Here is an 18,853-nt window from a genome sequence, read left to right as displayed (position 1 = left end):
AGACATTATAATGTGTGTTTTTGTATGTAAAAATACGTTATATTTATTTCATTTTATGAATGAGGAGAGCCAGGCGCATCACTATTCCTTTTTAAAATCTATTACTGTATGTAGACTATATGCATTGTTTTATATCAGTTCTTTAAATTGAACCTTTATTTAACTAGGCAAGTCAGTTAAGAACAAATTCTTATTTACAATGACGGCCTAGGAACAGTGGGTTAACTGTGTTCAGGGGCAGAACGACAGATTGTCAGCTCAGGGATTCGATCCACCAACCTTTCGGTTACGCTCTAACCACTAGGCTACCTGCCGCCCAGATAGTGAGAAGGTCCCTCCAGCAGTGATGAGGGATGAGCCTTGCATAGAAGCGATGCCACCTGTCGGAAAGCAATGTGCTATATGTATTTCTCCCTTACCTTGCTCCCCCATCTTTAGTCCACTCAGCAGGTCAATGCTCTCTGGTCCATCCTCTATTGTCTCCTCTTTGACCAGCAGGAGATCAGGCTTCCCATCCTCCATGTCTACTGACTGTAAGAGATACAGAATGAGAGGATGTTGGATCAAGAAATCAGATATGAGCACCCTGCTTTGGGGCATCTTCTGATTGGGCAATGAGGGATTGATATGAGTACTATGCAACATGTAAGTTAATTTGATACGATGCAAACGTATTAATTGATTTGATTAATTTACTCTTAAATCGTTTGATAATTCAAAGGCATAGTTGCACATTTAACACATAATTCATAAAGACCCGGCCCCATACCCACAAAGAGTGCTGATCTAGGATCTTTCCATATCGTCTTATTCATTATGATCTACAAGGCAAAACTGATCGTAGACCAGTCCTCCTACACTAAGAGTCTTTGTGGATTCGGGCCCTGACCTAATATAATTCAGACAGTAGTTTACAGTGGGCTCACCTCAGGAAGACTGTGTGTGGTCCTGTGCTGCTCAGCTGGTTCTTCTGTGGGTTCAGGAGGAGGTGTAGTCTGGTTGTCCTCCATGACCATGGTCCCCTCAGTGTTCCCCAGACCCTCCTCCTTCACCAGCAGCACCTCTGGTCCCTCCTCCTCCTGGAAGAGACAGGTGATACAGATTACACAGACATACACTCCCTCAGGTACGTACACACAGATAAACACACTTTCAACATGGAGTGTTTATCCCTCCCCACTACGTTTGAGTCCTATACTGTAGTTAGTGACTTCATTGTTCTTAAACCCATCATGGTGGACATGAATATGATGTGGGCAAAAATAAGTCAGCTATGATAAGTTAAAAGTCATCAGACAAATCTGACTAAACTATTTTGACGTGTACAGTAGGTGTTTGTTAGTGTGTGGGTGTGTGTAGCTATATTTAGTGTATATTGGTTATAAAGCCCTATCAGTGTATGCAGAATAGGGTGAGATGTGATGTATACTAAAAAGTCTCAAGGAAAGTCTTGGAATTAAAAGTCCCATTTTGTGTTTATTAAACAAACAGGTTTTAAATACACCATCTGAAAACCACACATATGCGTTTGAACAAAAAAATCTGCATGAAGTTGATGAACTGCATTCTTTTTCTCATTAAAAGTATTCTGGAATAAAAAGTAGTTGAATGGAAGTAATGAAATAGGCATTTGTGAACATCATATAGCCTACACAGTACAAACACAATATGTAACATACTTTTTATGCTATACTGTTTGTCATTTTACCTTTACATGTTTATGCCATTGAGCAGCCACTCTTATCCAGAGCGACTTACAGGAGAAATTAGAAATTGCTCAAGGGCAGAGACAGATTTCACACCTAGTCTACTCAGGGAATCGAACCAGCCACCTTTCGGTTACTGGCCCAAAGTGTTTAACTGCCAGGCTACCTGCTGCCCTCTAAATACGACTTATATATTCCACAATGTCTGGGCCTTGCATTTCAACACACTTAGTTGTTGTGGAAATTGACCCACTACTGCGGTTTACTTTGTACATCTACAGTGCCTTCGGAAAGTATTCAGACCCCTTGATCTTTTCCACATTTTGTTAAGTCACAGCCTTATTCTAAAATGGATTAAATAAATACAAATTCTCAGCAATCTACACATAATACCCCCTAATGACAATGTTATTAAATAATACCTTATTTACATTAGTATTCAGACTATTTGTTATGAGACTCAAAATTGAGCTCAGGTGCATCCTGTTTCCATTGATCATCTTTGAGATGTTTCTACAACTTGATTGGAGTCCACCTGTAGTAAATGCAATTGATTGGACATGATTTGGAAAGGCACAGACCTGTCTATATAAGGTTCCACAGTTGACAGTGCATATCAGAACAAAAAACAAGCCATAGAGCTCCGAGACAGGCACAGATCTGGGGAAGAGTACCAAAAAAATGTCTACACCATTGAAGGTCACCAAGAACACAGTGGCCTCCATCATTATTAAATGGAAGAAGTTTGGAACCATGAAGACTCTTCCTCGACCTGGATGCCCAGGCAAACTGAACAATCGGTGGGGGAGGGCCTTGGTCAGGGAGGTGACCAAGAACCCGATGGTCACTCTGACAGAGCTCCAGAGTTTCTCTGTGGAGATGGTTGTCCATCTGGAAGGTTCTCCCATCTCTGCAGCACTCCACCAATCAGGCCTTTATGATAGAGTGGCCAGACGGAAGCCACTCCTTAGTAAAAGGCACACGACAGCCCGCTTGGAGTTTGCCAAAAGGCACCTAAAGACTCTCAGACCATGAGAAACAAATATTTTCTGGTCTGATGAAACCAAGATTCAACTCTTTGGCCTGAATGCCAAGTGTCATGTCTGGAGGAGACTTGGCACAATCACTACGGTGAAGCATGGTGGTGGCAGCATCATATTGTGTTGTTCTTTTTTCAGCGGCTGGGACTGGGAGACTAGTCAGGATCAAGGCAAAGAGGAATGGAGCAAAGTACAGAGAGGTTCTTGATGAAAACCTGCTCCAGAGTGGAAGGTTCACCTTCCAACAGTACAGGTCTCTGAATGTCTGAGTGGCCCAGCCAGAGCCCGGACTTGAACCCGATCGAACATCTCTGTAGAGAACTGAAAATAGCTGTGCGGCAACACTCCCCATCCAACCTGACAGAGCTTGAGGGGATCTGCAGAGAAGAATGGGAGAACTCCCAAAATACAGGTATGGCAAGCTTGTAGGGTCATACCCAAGAAGACTTGACGCTGTAATTGCTGCCAAAGGTGCTTCAACAAAGTACTGAGTAAAGGGTCTGAATACTTATGTAAATGTAAATGTCATTTTTGTTTTTATTTTTAATAAATTCGCAAAAATGTCTAAACCTGTTTTTACTTTGTCATTATGGGGTATTGTGTGTAGATTGATGAGGGGGAGAAAACAATTTAATCCATTTCAGAATAAGGTACTGTACATCATCTTGCCGAGTCTACCTTTAATACAGGGTTTGATCTAAACGTCAGAAGCTATCGAGTGGAATGATTACTTTCTATGTTATAGAGTGGAATGGTTTTTCTGCAGGTGTATCTTGAGGTAGCTCCTCTCTGAAAACCTCTTCCCGCAGTGCGTACAGGCAAACGGCCTCTCTCCCGTGTGGATCTTCAGGTGCATCTTCAGATGGTCCTGGCGGGAGAACCTCTTCTCACACTGGGGACAGTTGTAGGGTTTCTCCCCTGTGTGGACCCTCTGGTGCCTCTTCAGGGTGCCAGCTTCGGTGAAGCGCATGTGACACTGGGTACAGCTGAACCGTTTCTCTTTACTATTGCCTGATGTGGCTCCCCCTCCCTGAGCCTGGGCTCTATCCCTGTCATTTGAGTTCAAAACCTGATGGAATAGGACGTGGCTGTGTAAATCGGAAGGGCCCATCGATGTGGACACTGGGTCGTGATCCCTGAACAAGTGTAAAGGAGAGTGGGTCGTGACATTTGGATTTGTCTCTAAGCTTTCCCTGTAATCTAAGAAATCTCTGCCCTGTGAGTGTCCATCTCCTAGGTTACTATCTGCATTCCATGTGGGACGAACATCACCCTCCAATTTCATAGTCACTTCATCTACGACTAGACCCTCCCCTTTCTTATCAAGGCACCCTTCAGAGTATACACTACTACTGTAACGGTTCCAGTCCCCTCTAGACAGATCAGTCTGTATCTCTAAACCCAAGGGCATGTTGCCAGGGTCTAGCTCTGTAGAGTAAGAACACGACGGATCATCACTGCCAGTGTCTAAAGATTCACCAAGCCCACTTGAATGAACCGTCCTCTGGCTTTGATGAAATACCGGTAAATAGTCTGAGCTGGGGGCAGGAGGAACGCCCAGTCTCCGCACCTCCAGTCTCTCTGGTTCTGATCTGTGGTCAGATCCTGTGTGTAAGAGCCTGTGTGTTACAGTTAAAGTCTTGGTTTCTGTCGCTGACTTGAGAACGGCGTTCTGCGTTCCACTGACCTCCGTGATGCTGTGTCGGGTCCTGGGCTGTGCTGGGGCAGTGGTGGGGTTCTCCGTGGCTACAGGGGGCGCACCAGACTCTCCAGTCTGGATGTCTCTGCTGTGCCGTGGGTCCTTCTCTCCTTCAGTCCTCTCCTGCTTGACTCCAGAACCTGCAGCCTCTGCAGCTGCAGACTGACAAGAAAAGAGGAGGTTATTATCGGTACAACGGTTGAATTGGATAAGAATGTCGTAAGGAAGTCTCACAAACTCCCATATGGCAGATAAATAAGGACGTACATGTAAGCAAGTGAATAGCTGGGGACACATTTGATTTACAAAGTAACTGTCATTTTTAATGCAACACTATTCCACTGACCTCTATCACGATAATGTGCTGGGTTGAGGTTCCACTCCCCTCATCAACAGTGATTGGTTGGTCATCTCTCCATGTGCTGTGTCCTGCTGGCTTCACAAAGCTCCTGTGGCCTTCAGTGAGATGTCCTTCACCTGAGAGAGTGATTGGGGGAAAATAGGTGGTTAGGTTAGCTACTATCTGCTCCAACGTATAGACCCCTTTCTGTGTTTGCAATTTGGTTGCAGAACTCACGGGAGTTAGATGAAAGACCTTTTCATTTTGGGGAGATTTCTATTCTTCAGTAGCTCTTCAACAAAGTGTGCCAAGCCTGCCCCAAAAAGTGGATTTGTCTCCATCCTCCCAACATTCATGACAGACTTTGTTTAGGAGCTAGTCTGGGTACCAATCTTCGTAGCTAACATTCCACTCCTGTCATTTTCCAAAGCTTTTGGGCAATCTCAACATTTATTATGCAGCCGGACAGCGGCTGTCCTCCACCGAGCAAAACTATTGTACCACACGGAGGGAGCTACTGGCAGTAGTGGAGTTCACTACACACTTTCGTCAATTCCTGCTCGGAAGACCCTTCATCGTGCGAACTGACCACAGCAGTCTTCGGTGGCTCATAAGGATGAAGGAACCAGAAGGTCAACTGGCGAGGTGGCTCGAGAAGCTTGGGGAGTATAACTTCAAGGTCATACATCCAGGACGCCACTGCATATGCTGACGTCCTGTCCAGGAGGCCCTGCTGCCAGACTTGCCCCTGCACTTCTCCCTACCCAGAACAATGACCGTTTCAGGTACCAGGAAGTGCAGTCTGACCACGGCCCCAGTATAGCAGATTTACGCTGTGGAAGATACTTCTGTGGAGCGCCGCTCAGTGGGGGTAGGATAAGACCCCAGCCTACACTCCCTGGAGATTCTGGAGCTGCCTTCGATGTGGAGTCGGGTCATCGGGACAGTGAATATCCACTGGCCTCGCGCTCTTCCAACCTCTCTCTATTCCTCTTATAGCTCCTGAACTAGTTGCCTATCCCAAATGTGTCCCAGAGGTAGATGTATAGTTTGGTCACTTATTGAGCAACTCAAAAATATATCTTTCTATATTTCTATATCTATGTTAAGGGATATTTATCAATAATGACTAAATTATGTATACATTTCAATCAGAACTATACTAAACAGAATACTATTATGTTACTGTATGGATGTATGAATCTTATAATCATAGTAGTGAACATAATGTGTGTAATTATAATCAAGAATAGGAACAAAGACGTTCTGTTCCTTGTAAGAAACTAATGGAGATATCGTCAGACTGGCTGGAATGCTGTGTTCCTTACGAGACATCCTGTCTCTACACAGGGAAGGGAGAGACCTTGGGCTGGTAGTAAATTATCTAACAGGTGGTGGATGATGTGGGAAGGCTTGTGAACTATACTGCCATTGTATCAGAGTGGAGGAGGGACAGTTTAAAACCTATGACGTCATTTTTAGTTTATAACCTGTTGTAAACTGTACCATGATCAGTACTCTCGAGAATAAACGCTATTGATTGATTTTGAGACTGGCCTCTGTCCATTTTATGCAAATAAGTATCTTACAAATTCTTACGAATGGGCAGTGTTTAATTGAATTGTTTAATAATGATATAGGAATCTAATTCCTTTAACAATCTACAGTACCAGTCAAACGTTTGGACACACCTACACATTCCAGGGTTTTTATTTATTGAGACTATTTTCTACATTGTAGAATAATAGTGAAAACAAACTATGAAATAGCACACATGTTGTAACCCAAAAAAAACGAGTTTCTTCAAAGTAGCCATCCTTTGTCTTAATATCTTTGCACACTCTTGGCAACTTTTGACTGGTACTGTATATTTGAGGAATGAAGCACCTTGCTCTTTCTTGCTGGATATAAAATAGGCTACAGCATTCACACAGTGAACTGGCGGGGAGATTTGAATGGTGAGAGCTTCTCTGGTGTGATGTGACCACATTGTCTTGTTATAAAGATGCAACAATGGGGAATCCTCTCTTCTCCAGGCACCCAATGTTTATGTTTACAATAAAATGTATTACATTAGAATGCCCAATGTTTCTAATGAAAATGTATTGAAAATGAAATACAGAAATCTCATTTACATAAGTTCACACCCCTGAGTCAATACATATTATCACCTTTGGCAGTGATTACAGCTGTGAGTGTTTCTGGGTAAGTCTCTAAGAGCATTGCACACCTGGATTGTACAATATTTGCATTGGAAAACATCCCTGGTCTTTGTGGTTGAATCTGTGTTTGAAATTCACTGCTCAACTGAGGGACCTTACAATTACCAGTATGTATGGGGTACAGAGATGAGGTAGTCATTCAAAAACCATGTTGAACACTTATTGCACACAGAGTGAGTCCATGCAACTTATGTGACTTGATAAGAACATTTTTACTCCTGAACTTATTTAGGCTTGCAAAGGGGTTGAATGCTTCTTGAGTCAAGACATTTCAGCTTTTCATTTTTAATGAATTTCAACTAAACAAAATCATCTTTGACGGTATGGGGTATTGTGTGTGTGGGCCAGTGACACAATCTCTATATAATACATTTTAAATTCAGGCTGTAACAAAACCACATGTGGAAATAGTCAAGGGATGTGAATACTCTCTGAAGGCACTGCTATCAATGCTATTGAAGACTGAAATCCGAAAATAAGAAATAATAATAATTCAACAACGAAAAAAGGGGTGGATTTTTCTCCATCCTCTGATTCAGAATATAGTCATTTCTTAGTTATGGCACGCTTTGTTTAATCCGAAATCGTATTATCTCATGCTTGGTAGCTATTGACGAGAGAGAACCAAATATACACCGAATACCCAATATAAAACAAATTTGACCTGGTCAGTTTGACAGACTAGAATTGGCAAGGATATAAACTAACACTTGACTTCTTGCAAGACATCCAAGTAATCACATCAGAGGAATTATTGCATACTATCCAAACACATGCCCAGAGGGGAACGGGGCAAAATGTACCTCTTGTCATTCCTCTGTATCGGTCGAGGATCTTGACACTTCTGGGACGACTGCCGAGGACGCGCTCTCGCATTGTCCTCTCTGCGCGCTCCCGTGCCACCTTCAGTTCCAGTAGCTGTAGTTTCCTTCGCAATCCCCTGTTTTCTTTCTGGCTTTGAGTTATTTCCAAACGACACACTGCATAGTCGTCGTCTACGAGTTTACAGATCTCTGCCACGGCTGCATTCGCTAACACCTCCATGATGGAGGCTATTTGCGTGTGAAAAACCATAACGTTGCCATTACAGTTAGCCATTGTTAGATAACCTTAGCAGCTAGTTAGCGTTACCTAAATAACACATATCAACCAAGTCCTGTCTCTAACGCGAATTAAAGACTGCCTGTAAGTATGCTTTGCTATGAAATTTAATTTGTCTTTAAGTTAATAAATGTCGAAATAAGAACTATAAAATCGCTAAGGCGTTCTTGGTCACTGTTCACTTCCGTTTACTTATTTTTCTTCGCGTGGTTTTACGGCAGACTAGACGTGTTGTTGTGTATTGCCGCCTGACACAGGTCGGAGAGTGAATTGCACATTTCGTTTTCAAAACAGTATTGCATAACCACCCAACAAATACAGTGCCTTCAGAAAGTATTCACACCCCTTGACTTTTTTCCATAATTTGTGTTTTAATTAATACACACACAATACCCCATATTGTCAAAATGGAATTAGGTTTATATATATATATATATTTTACAAAAATACATGCGTCCTTCCTAACTCAGTTGCCGGAGAGGAAGGAAACCACCCAGGGATTTCACCGTGAGGCCAATGGTGACTTAAAACAGTTACTGAGTTTAATGGCTGGAAGAGGAATAACTGAGGGTGGATCAACAACATTGTAGTTACTCCACAATACTAACCTAAATGACAGAGTGAAAAGAAGGAAGCCTGTACAGAATACAAATGTTTGGAATAAGGCACCAAAGTAAAACTGCTAACAACTTTGTCCTGAATACAAAGCGTTATGTTTGGGGCATATCTAACACAACACATCATTGAGTCCCACTCTTCATATTTTCAAGCATGGTGGTGGCCGCATTGTGATATGGATATGCTTGTCATGGGCAAGGACTAGGGATCACAAAAAATTAACGGAATAAAGCTAAGCACAGGTAAAATCCGAGAGGAAAAACCTGGCTGTCTGCTTTCCAACAAACAGCAGGACAATAACCTAAAACAAGGCCAAATATACAAACATAATTTATAATGGAGTTGCTTACCAAGATGACATTGAATGTTCCTGAGTGGCCTAGATAGTTTTACTAAAATAGGCTTGAACATCTATGGCAAGACTTGAAAATGGCTGTCTAGCAATGATCAACAACCAACTTGATAGAGCTTGAAGAATTTAAAAAAGAATGTGTAAATATTGTACAGTCTAGGTGTGTCAAGCTCTTAAAGACATACCCAGAAAGATTCACAGTTGTAATTGCTGCCAAAGGTGATTCTAACATGTATTGACTCGAGTGTAAATTTGATAGTTATATACACTGCTCAAAAAAATAAAGGGAACACTTAAACAACACAATGTAACTCCAGTTCAATCACACTTCTGTGAAATCAAACTGTCCACTTAGGAAGCAACACTGATTGACAAATTTCACATACTGTTGTGCAAATGGAATAGACAACAGGTGGAAATTATAGGCAATTAGCAAGACACCCCCAATAAAGGAGTGGTTCTGCAGGTGGGGACCACAGACCACTTCTCAGTTCCTGTGCTTCCTGGCTGATGTTTTGGTCACTTTTGAATGCTGGCGGTGCTTTCACTCTAGTGGTAGCATGAGACGGAGTCCACAACCCACACAAGTGGCTCAGGTAGTGCAGCTCATCCAGGATGGTACATCAATGCGAGCTGTGGCAAGGTTAGCTGTGTCTGTCAGCGTAGTGTCCAGAGCATGGAGGCGCTACCAGGAGACAGGCCAGTACATCAAGAGACGTGGAGGAGGCCGTAGGAGGGCAACAAGCCAGCAGCAGCACCGCTACCTCCGCATTTGTGCAAGGAGGAGCAGGAGGAGCACTGCCAGAGCCCTGCAAAATGGGGGTTGTGCTTACAGCCCAACACCGTGTAGGACGTTTGGCATTTGCCAGAGAACACCAAGATTGGCAAATTCGCCACTGGCGCCCTGTGCTCTTCACAGATGAAAGCGGGTTCACACTGAGCACATGTGACAGACGTGACAGAGTCTGGAGACGCCGTGGAGAACGTTCTGCTGCCTGCAACATCCTCCAGCATGACCGGTTTGGCGGTGGGTCAGTCATGATGTGGGGTGGCATTTCTTCAACCCTCCATGTGCTCGCCAGAGGTAGCCTGACTGCCATGAGGTACCGAGATGAGATCCTCAGACCCCTTGTGAGACCATATGCTGTTGCGGTTGGCCCTGGATTCCTCCTAATGCAAGACAATGCTAGACCTCATGTGGCTGGAGTGTGTCAGCAGTTCCTGCAAGAGGAAGGCATTGATGCTATGGACTGGCCCGCCCGTTCCCCAGACCTGAATCCAATTGAGCACATCTGGGACATCATGTCTCGCTCCATCCACCAACGCCACGTTGCACCACAGACTGTCCAGGAGTTGGCGGATGCTTTAGTCCAGGTCTGGGAGGAGATCCCTCAGGAGACCATCCGCCACCTCATCAGGAGCATGCCCAGGCATTGTAGGGAAGTCATACAGGCACGTGGAGGCCACACACTACTGAGCCTCATTTTGACTTGTTTTAAGGACATTACATCAAAGTTGGATCAGCCTGTAGTGTGGTTTTCCAATTTAATTTTGAGTGTGACTCCAAATCCAGACCTCCATGGGTTGATAAATTTGATTTCCATTGATAATTTGTATGTGATTTTGTTGTCAGCACATTCAACTATGTAAAGAAAAGTATTTAATGAGAATATTTCATTCAGTCAGATCTAGGATGTGTTATTTTAGTGTTCCCTTGATTTTTTTGAGCAGTGTATTTAATTTAATACATTTGCAAACATTTCTAAAAACATGTTCATGTTGTCATTATGAGGTATTTTGTGGGTGAGATTTGAGATTCTGTATTAAAAATATTTAATACATTTTGAATTCAGGCTGTATTCAGCAAAATGTGGAACTAGTCAAGGGGTATGACTACTTTCTGAAGGCACTGTATGTGCCTTATACCGTGTATATCAAAAAATGTCTGTATGCAATATTCAACACTGAAATCTGTTACTCTCAGGGTTTGATCTAAACATCAGAAGCTATTGAGTAGAATGGTTACATTCTATGTTAGAGTGGAATGGTTTTTCTGCTGGTGTATCCTGAGGTAGCTCCTCTCTGAGAACCTCTTCCCACAGTGTGTACAGTCTCTCCCGTGTGGATCTTCAGGTGCACATTCAGCTGGTACTGACGGGAGAACCTCTTCTCGCACTGGGGGCAGCTGTAGGGTTTCTCCCCTGTGTGGACCCTCTGGTGCCTCTTTAGGTTGAACGAGTGGGAGAAACTGGCCCGGCACAGATGGCAGCTGAACAATTTCTCCACCATGTGCATCCTCTGGTGGATCTCCACTTCTATAGGGAAACTGAAGGACCTCTCACAGAATGAACACGGGAAGCGCATCTCTTAGGCGCTGCCACCTTTACTGATGCCTTCTCGACTACTCTCATTTGTCAATGGGCTTGTGTAGCCATTTGGTATTGATGCACTGGCATTGTCTGAGGACTGGTTTAACATTACGAGAGTGTGAGGAGGATGAAGGCCAGGGAGTGTATGTGTTGTCGCAGGGTCCATGTTCCAATTGATAGATCCTTTAGAAGGCAGAACCTGTTAGGTTGGTAACCTTCGGCACCATCCGTTTCTCTCAATCACAACTATAAGAGCAGGACGAAGCATCGCTAGCCGAGTCTGTCTGTTCTCTCCCACCACATATGGACACCTCCCTGTCCCCGCAGACCAAATCTACGCCTCGGGCCTGGTCTCAGACAGTTTGCTGTCATGGAGACTAAGATTGGATGTTGTTTTGTGTTTGACAGTCTGTTTCTGGTTAACAGTATTGTTCCACAGCTCAGAGTTGAGGATGCTGTCCCATCCATTGACCTCCACTATGTCGCCTATGGTCCTGGCCTGCCCAGTGATGTCATCCCCAGAGTCTTGTCTGGGAATCCAAGTTGGCCACCCAGTCTCCACTATTGGCCTCCAGCCAAAGACCTGCAGGAAGATGTTAGAAAATCGACTTTACAAACATCGCAGAGAGAACTCTTGTTTAAAGTTTATACATTATAACGTGTGTTCTTGGATGTAATTATAGGTTGTATTGATTTCATTTTATGAATGCTGAAAATTCAGACAGAAATTCCCAGGTCCATCACTATTCCCATTGAAGATCTATTACTGTATGTAGGCTATATGTATTTCTCCCTTACCTTATCCCCTATCTTTAGTCCACTTAGCAGATTAACGCTCTCTGGTCCATCTTCTATTGTCTCCTCTTTAATCAGCAACAGATCAGGCTTCCCATCCTCCATGTCTACTGACTGTAAGAGATACGGAGTGAGAGGATGTTGGATCCAGAAATCTGATATGAGCACCCTGCTATGGAACATCTTCTGATTGGGCAATGAGGGATTGCTATGAGTACTATGCAAACATGTTACTTGATTTGATTACTTGACACTCTTTTCAATGGTTTGATAATGCAAGGCATGGTCCCACACTTAAGACAAATTGAATCAACCATACCTGGGCCCGTATCCACAAAGTGTCTGAGTAGAATTGCTGATCTAGCATCTTTCCATTTAATTATATTCATTATGATCTAAAAGGCTAAACTGATAATAGATTAGCATTCCTGCTCTGAGAGGCTTTGTGGATATGGGCCCAGACCTAATACCATTCAGACAGTAGTTCGCAGTGAGCTCACCTCAGTGAGACTGTGTGGTCCTGTGCTGCTCAACTGATTCCTCTGTGGTTTCGGGAGGAAGTGTAGTCCTGTTGTCATCCATGACCATGGTCCCCTCAGGCTTCCACAGACCCACTTCACACCCCTCCTCCTTCACCAGCAGCACCTCTGGACCTTCCTCCTCCTGGAAGGAAGAGGTGATACAGATCACACCGACATACACTCAGGCACATACATACAAGTAATAAATACACTTTCAAATTGTAAGGGGCCATACTTGTGAACATTGATTATTTCCTGTAACAATTTCCGTATCAGCCTAATAAAAGATCTTAAAGAGCGACTGCCCATAAAATCAACTAATCCCATTAAAAATGGCCTATGTGGCATTGATAAGAGTCACAAGCATTTATTATAGTGTGACAATAGGGCAATCAGTCTTGTCAAAAACGGAGTTTGGAACCAAGTGCGTCACAACGAGTAAATGAAGGTTGGTTTTGGATTACAATTATGTCAACAAATCATCCCCAATTTTGCCAAGCTCCATGTGCAACTCGACCCATCCGCTTCGCTTTTCAGAATGGGGCTTCTTTTTTTTCACCGCGTTGAAAGAATCATCGCCGTTTCTGACCAAAAAGCCCTGTGTGAATTGACCATGACTCCACACCCAAAGTTATATAGTTTGCATGTCCTGCAGAAGGACCCTAGTATGCGGAAAGGCGGTTGGAGTTCGCCAGTCCCCTCTGCACCACCAGTATAGGAATGCTAGATTGCTGTGCAACGTTCGGTGGTAGTGAGTATAACCAGAGATACTGTTATATGACCTCTGGCATAATTTAGCTAACGTTATTGCTGGTTAAGTAGCTATCTAGTAATTTTTTTGGCGTCATCACTGCAAGCGATCATCATTCTCAAAGCCGCTGTTTACTTCTGAAGATCACTTTAGCACCGCCCTAAAAACACGATTAAAATTCGACACAAACCTTCAAATAGGTATGTAAATGACACATTATAAACTCGTTTTATAGTGTTTTATTTATATTTTATTTGCGATAAGGTGATAAGTTGGACAGTTCGAGTGAAAAAAAGCCATTTCCCCACACAACATCTCACTATCACGCATTAGTTTAGCTTCCCCACCCGCCATTTAAAAAAAATACATGACATTACCTGCTTGAATCATGCAGAAACGGGCAGCGTGGGGGTCATGTAATTGATTATGTTGGAAAGGGGAGAAATTGTGCTTTACAATGGTATTCACATTACAGTTGATCTGGAAGTATTACGTTTTTGGGCCGCTAAAATAAGGTCAATTGTACGGACCAAGGCGAAGTATAAAAGTGAGTGAGTTTACGTTACATCTATTAAGCATATCATTAGGGTTTCCACAGCGACAATCGGTTATGGTAAAAATGAATGTAAAACCTACAAAATGTATGTTGGTCTTAATTTAAGGTTACGTTTAAAATCACATTTTAATGAGATAAATTGTAAAAACAGGCGAGGTGTATGCCTTTGTGGCTGTGGTAACTAGTGACGACCTAGAATTAGTTTGACCCGGGGTGGGTATAATTTGAGGAACGTTTCAACAGGAATCCGTTCCAAAAACTTCGTAAATATCAAGGTTGCCAACAAAACGCATACATAGTCGTATAACAGTAGAATGAGATACCGGGTAGGGAGTGAGCTATGTTATTACGTTTTTCACTCACCACGTTTATTCGGAAAAATGTCTCTCTTCATTCTGTTAGCCTCCACCATTTCTCGTTCGTTGGTTTAGTTATTATTTCTGGTGTTCCTGCATTTGGCGGTGAACTCTGTTGCGCCCCAATTAGGGGTGTGTAGGTGGGTAGGGGCTAGTTCCCATCAAATAGAAGGACTGAAGTGACACCTTGTATAGAATGTCCTGTTAATAGAGTTGTGATAACATACTATGTCGTGGAGTAACAATATAATCCTTGTCTGCAAAAAGCCAACTTTGACCTGGGGGCATGCTTTGTAGACCATTCAAAAGCGTTCCGATATCTTGTCCCCAAGAAAAAACCCACATGTATGATAGCTTATAGAAAGTAGTAGGCAAATGAAGGGACAAAGTTCCAATATTAAGATGACGGAATAACATTTTGTCCCCGTTCCTAAACACATCCATTCTATAGTGTAGGTTTTGAAGATTCATAATCTATGCTTGTAGTCATCAGAAGAAGATTGAGGAACGGTTGGTGGACCCAAGAAGTACAAGCCCCCACACCATTCTCCTCTGAAATGTTGTCTTTGATGTGTGCATTGAAGTACCCCTTAACATTTCGTCTCTGTCTATCTGGTAGAGTAGTGGTTATGGTGTTTGCTCCCCAAACCAGAGTTTGAGAGTTCAAAGCCCAGAGAAACAGTTAATGTAGCAACTTCTTTCTTGTTGCCTTTGTGGGCCTGAAAGAGCAAACGGGAGGTATGTGGGGGAAAAGGGGCTAGTTCCCATCAAATAGCAAGAATGAAGTGACACCTTGTTTCAAATGTCATTTCAATAGAGTTGTGATAACATACTATGCTGTGGAGTAACAATACAACCATACTCTGCAAAAGCCAACTTTTACCTGGGGCCATTCTTTGTAGACCATTCAAAGGTGTTCCTAGTCTTGGTCCCCCTGAAGAAAGCCACATGTTAAGATAGTTTTAAAATAGTTGTAGTAGTAGTTATGGTGGTGAATTCCCAAAGGAGAGGTTGTGAGTTAAATTCCTTTCAAGAGCATGCCAACTTGCTTTTGTTGCCTTGACATAACAATGTTGAGGTGGGGTTCCGGAAGGACATAGACAGCAAGGGAAATTGGATTATAAAATGTTAGGGTACAGCAACTGGTGTTGAGTAGGAGTCCTGATCTACGATCAAACCCACCCCTGTCCATATAATCTTATTCCAGAGACAACTGATTCAGGATGATCTAGGCAAAGCTGATCATAGAAAAGTGCTCCTCTGTACGCATTTATGAAATGTCTCAGGCTAAGAATGCTGAACTGGAATCAGTACCCCCCCATCCCCCATCAAAGTAATGTTATTCATTCTCCTCACAAATGCTAAACAGATCCTAGTTCAGCCCTCCTACTTCAAGCCACCAAGTGAATGTTGGGTAGTGGGTGCTAAACGTCTTGAACAGTGGTTGAAAAAGTACCCAATTGTAATACTTGAGTAAAAGTAAAGATATGTTAATAGAAAATGTCTCAAGTAAAAGTGAAAGTCACCCAGTAAAATACTAAGTAAACGTCATTGCTGAAAGATACTTAAGTATCAGTGGTAAAAGTATACATTATTTGACCTTCCATATATTAAGCAAACCAGACAGCACAATTCTCTTGTATTTTTATTTAAGAAATAGCCATGGGAACACTCAGACATAATTTACAAACAAGGCATGTGTTTAGTGAGTCTGCTAGATCAGAGGCAGTAGGGATGACCAGGGATGTTCTCTTGATAAGTGTGTGAATTGGACCATTTTCCTGTCCAGCTTAGCATTCAAAATGCAAAAAGTACTTTTGGGTGCCAGGGAAACTGTATGGAGTAAAAAATATATTATTTTCTTTAGAAATGTGGTGAAGTAAAACGTAATGTTGTATTGAAACAGAAAGAGTAAAAGTACAGATACAAAACCCCCCCAGATATAAACGGAATGTAGTGGAGTAGTTTTAAAACATTTTTGTTAAGTGATTTACACTTCTGGACTTGAAAGGAACACCTCAATTACCTCGACTAACAGGCGCCCACACACATTGACTATGTACAGGAGGTACCCCATGTATATTGGCTCGCTGTTTTTATTTTACTGCTGATCTTCAATTATTTGTTACTTTTATTTCTTACTTAACACATTTTTCTTACAACTAAATTGTTGGTTAAGGGCTTCATTTCAGCATTTCACTGTAAGGTCTACACATGTAGTATTCGGAGCATGTGACAAATACAATTTGATTTGTTACACATGAAAACATGTTGTGAACCTGGTGTGACATTATTGAAGCTGTGCTGACACCTAGTGGACATCAAGAGGAACTACACTACACACACACATACATACATACATACATACATACATACATACATACATATATATATATATATATATATATATATATATATATATATATATATATATATATCCACACACACTATAACCTTAAAACAGATAGGATGCTTTACATACGTTTCTCTTTTTTATTAGACACTAATATATATGTACAATAAACAGAGGTTCAAAGTCGGAATGTAAAGCAAAAACGACTGGAAAGTTATTCAAAAGCAGGTGTAGTGAATCAAGCATCTTGGGGTTACCTGAAATAGGTTAAAGTATATATTTTAAATGTTTAAATGGTCCTTCTGTAGCTCAGTTGGTAGAGCATGGCGCTTGTAACGCCAGGGTAGTGGGTTCGATCCCCGGGACCACCCATACGTAGAATGTATGCACACATGACTGTAAGTCGCTTTGGATAAAAGCGTCTGCTAAATGGCATATATATATATATATATATATATTTTATTTAATCTTTATTTAACTAGGCAATATGAACTCAACAACATCGACATAGACACAAGTTACCTGCGATATTTCGTTGATGGGGAGACCAGAATTAGGTAGGTTCAAACTTCAACGTAGTTTGTTTGTCATATCACCTATTCTAACTGCTATTTGGTTAGAACACTGACTGTGTATGTGTTCACAGATTAAGCTATGGTGGCAGCACATGGAGAGATGTGATGGAGTCCTGACCGACAGAGACTTGATACGGACGTCTCTGAATGGAGAGAGACCTGGCACTCAACACATCCACAATGTGGGACAGAAAGTGATCACTAGTAATACAGTACAGCAGAAATGTCCAGTATTTGCAACACCCTTTTCATTCCATTTTTCACGGATCAACACTGATTCAACTCTGCCTAGTTCTACAGATGGACTGTAGATGCTTTTGCCAGACGGCAGCCAGTCGTTTGATGGGGAGACCATAATTGGGCAGGTTTTATCTGACTTGTTCAAACTCCAACATAGTACCTGTTTGTGTGTCAGATATTACCTATCCTACCAGGATGTGAAACGGCAAGCTAGTTAGCGGTGGTGCGCGCTAAATAGCGTTTCAATCGGTGACTTGCTCTGAGACCTTGAAGTAGTGGTTCCCCTTGCCCTGCAAGGGCCGCGGCTCTTTTGGAGCGATGGGTAACGATGTGTGTGTCAGTTGTTGATGAGTGCAGAGGGTCCCTGGTTCGCGCCCAGGGATGGGCGAGGGAACGGTCCAAAGTTATACTGTTACATTGATGCTGCTGACCCGGATCACTGGCTGCTGCGGAAAAAGGCGGAGGTCAAAAGGGGGTCTGCTAGACGGATGTGAAACGGCTAGCTAGTTGGTGGTGCGCGCTAAATAGCGTTTCAATCGGTGACTTGTGTTCCCCTTGCAAGGGCCGCTGCTCTTGTGGAGCGATGGGTAACGATGCTTCGTGGGTGTCAGTTGTTGATGTGTGCAGGGGACGATCTAGGCACAGTATCTGCTGGGAATGACAATGAAAGTTTCCCATTGTAATATTAGTAGAACACTGTGCACTCATGGACCTGTTACTACATTTTAAAGTAAACAAAAACACTTAGTAAAATCTTTGAAATTGTTGCTTGTTGCATTTGAAGGTGAAAATATGTGTCTGTCATGTGAAATCTGTAGATTAGGGCCTAATGACTGTTTGAATTGACTGATTTTCTTATATGAACTAACTCAGTAAAATGTTGCATGTTGCGTATATTTTTGGTCAGTGTAGATATTCTAAACCGAGTTAGTTCATATAAGGAAATCTGTCAATTGAAATAAATGAGGCCCTAATCTACAGATTTCACATAACTGGATATACAGATTTGCATCTGTTGGTCACAGATACATTTTGAGCTTCCAGGAATTGTGTACAGATCCTTGCGACATTATCACGCTAAAACATAAGGTGATGATGGCGGATGATGGGCACGACAATGGGCCTCAGGATCTCATCATGGTATCTCTGTGCATTCAAATTGCCATTGATAAAATGCAAATGTGTTCGTTGTCTGTAGCATATGCCTGTCCATACGATAACCCCACCGTCACCATGGGGACCTCGGTTCACAACATTGA

General features: G+C 42.5%; 1 protein-coding gene across 6 annotated transcripts in view; it reads right to left on the bottom strand.

Annotated features, from left to right (window-relative positions):
- LOC118361950 (zinc finger protein 205-like) overlaps positions 1-12,358 on the bottom strand; it is a 44,059-nt gene extending 31,701 nt beyond the window's left edge. For all 6 annotated transcript variants that reach the window (XR_008085480.1, XR_008085482.1, XR_008085481.1 and 3 more), the window contains exons 1-6: positions 12,246-12,358; positions 7,811-12,030; positions 4,792-4,922; positions 4,434-4,607; positions 927-1,079; positions 420-531 (exon numbers count right to left, since the gene is read on the bottom strand). Coding sequence is in view for 3 of the 6 variants with exons in the window: in XM_052485296.1 (XP_052341256.1) it covers positions 420-531; positions 927-1,079; positions 4,434-4,607; positions 4,792-4,922; positions 7,811-8,105 (865 nt within the window). In the remaining 3 variants the exon portion in view is untranslated. The remainder of the gene's footprint in view (positions 1-419; positions 532-926; positions 1,080-4,433; positions 4,608-4,791; positions 4,923-7,810; positions 12,031-12,245) is intronic.
- Between the last annotated feature and the right edge of the window lie 6,495 nt (positions 12,359-18,853).

The sequence above is a fragment of the Oncorhynchus keta genome, chromosome 29 (assembly GCF_023373465.1).
Source record: "Oncorhynchus keta strain PuntledgeMale-10-30-2019 chromosome 29, Oket_V2, whole genome shotgun sequence".
In the NCBI taxonomy this organism is placed as follows: Eukaryota; Metazoa; Chordata; class Actinopteri; order Salmoniformes; family Salmonidae; genus Oncorhynchus; species Oncorhynchus keta.
This window is presented reverse-complemented; position numbering and strand designations above follow the sequence as displayed.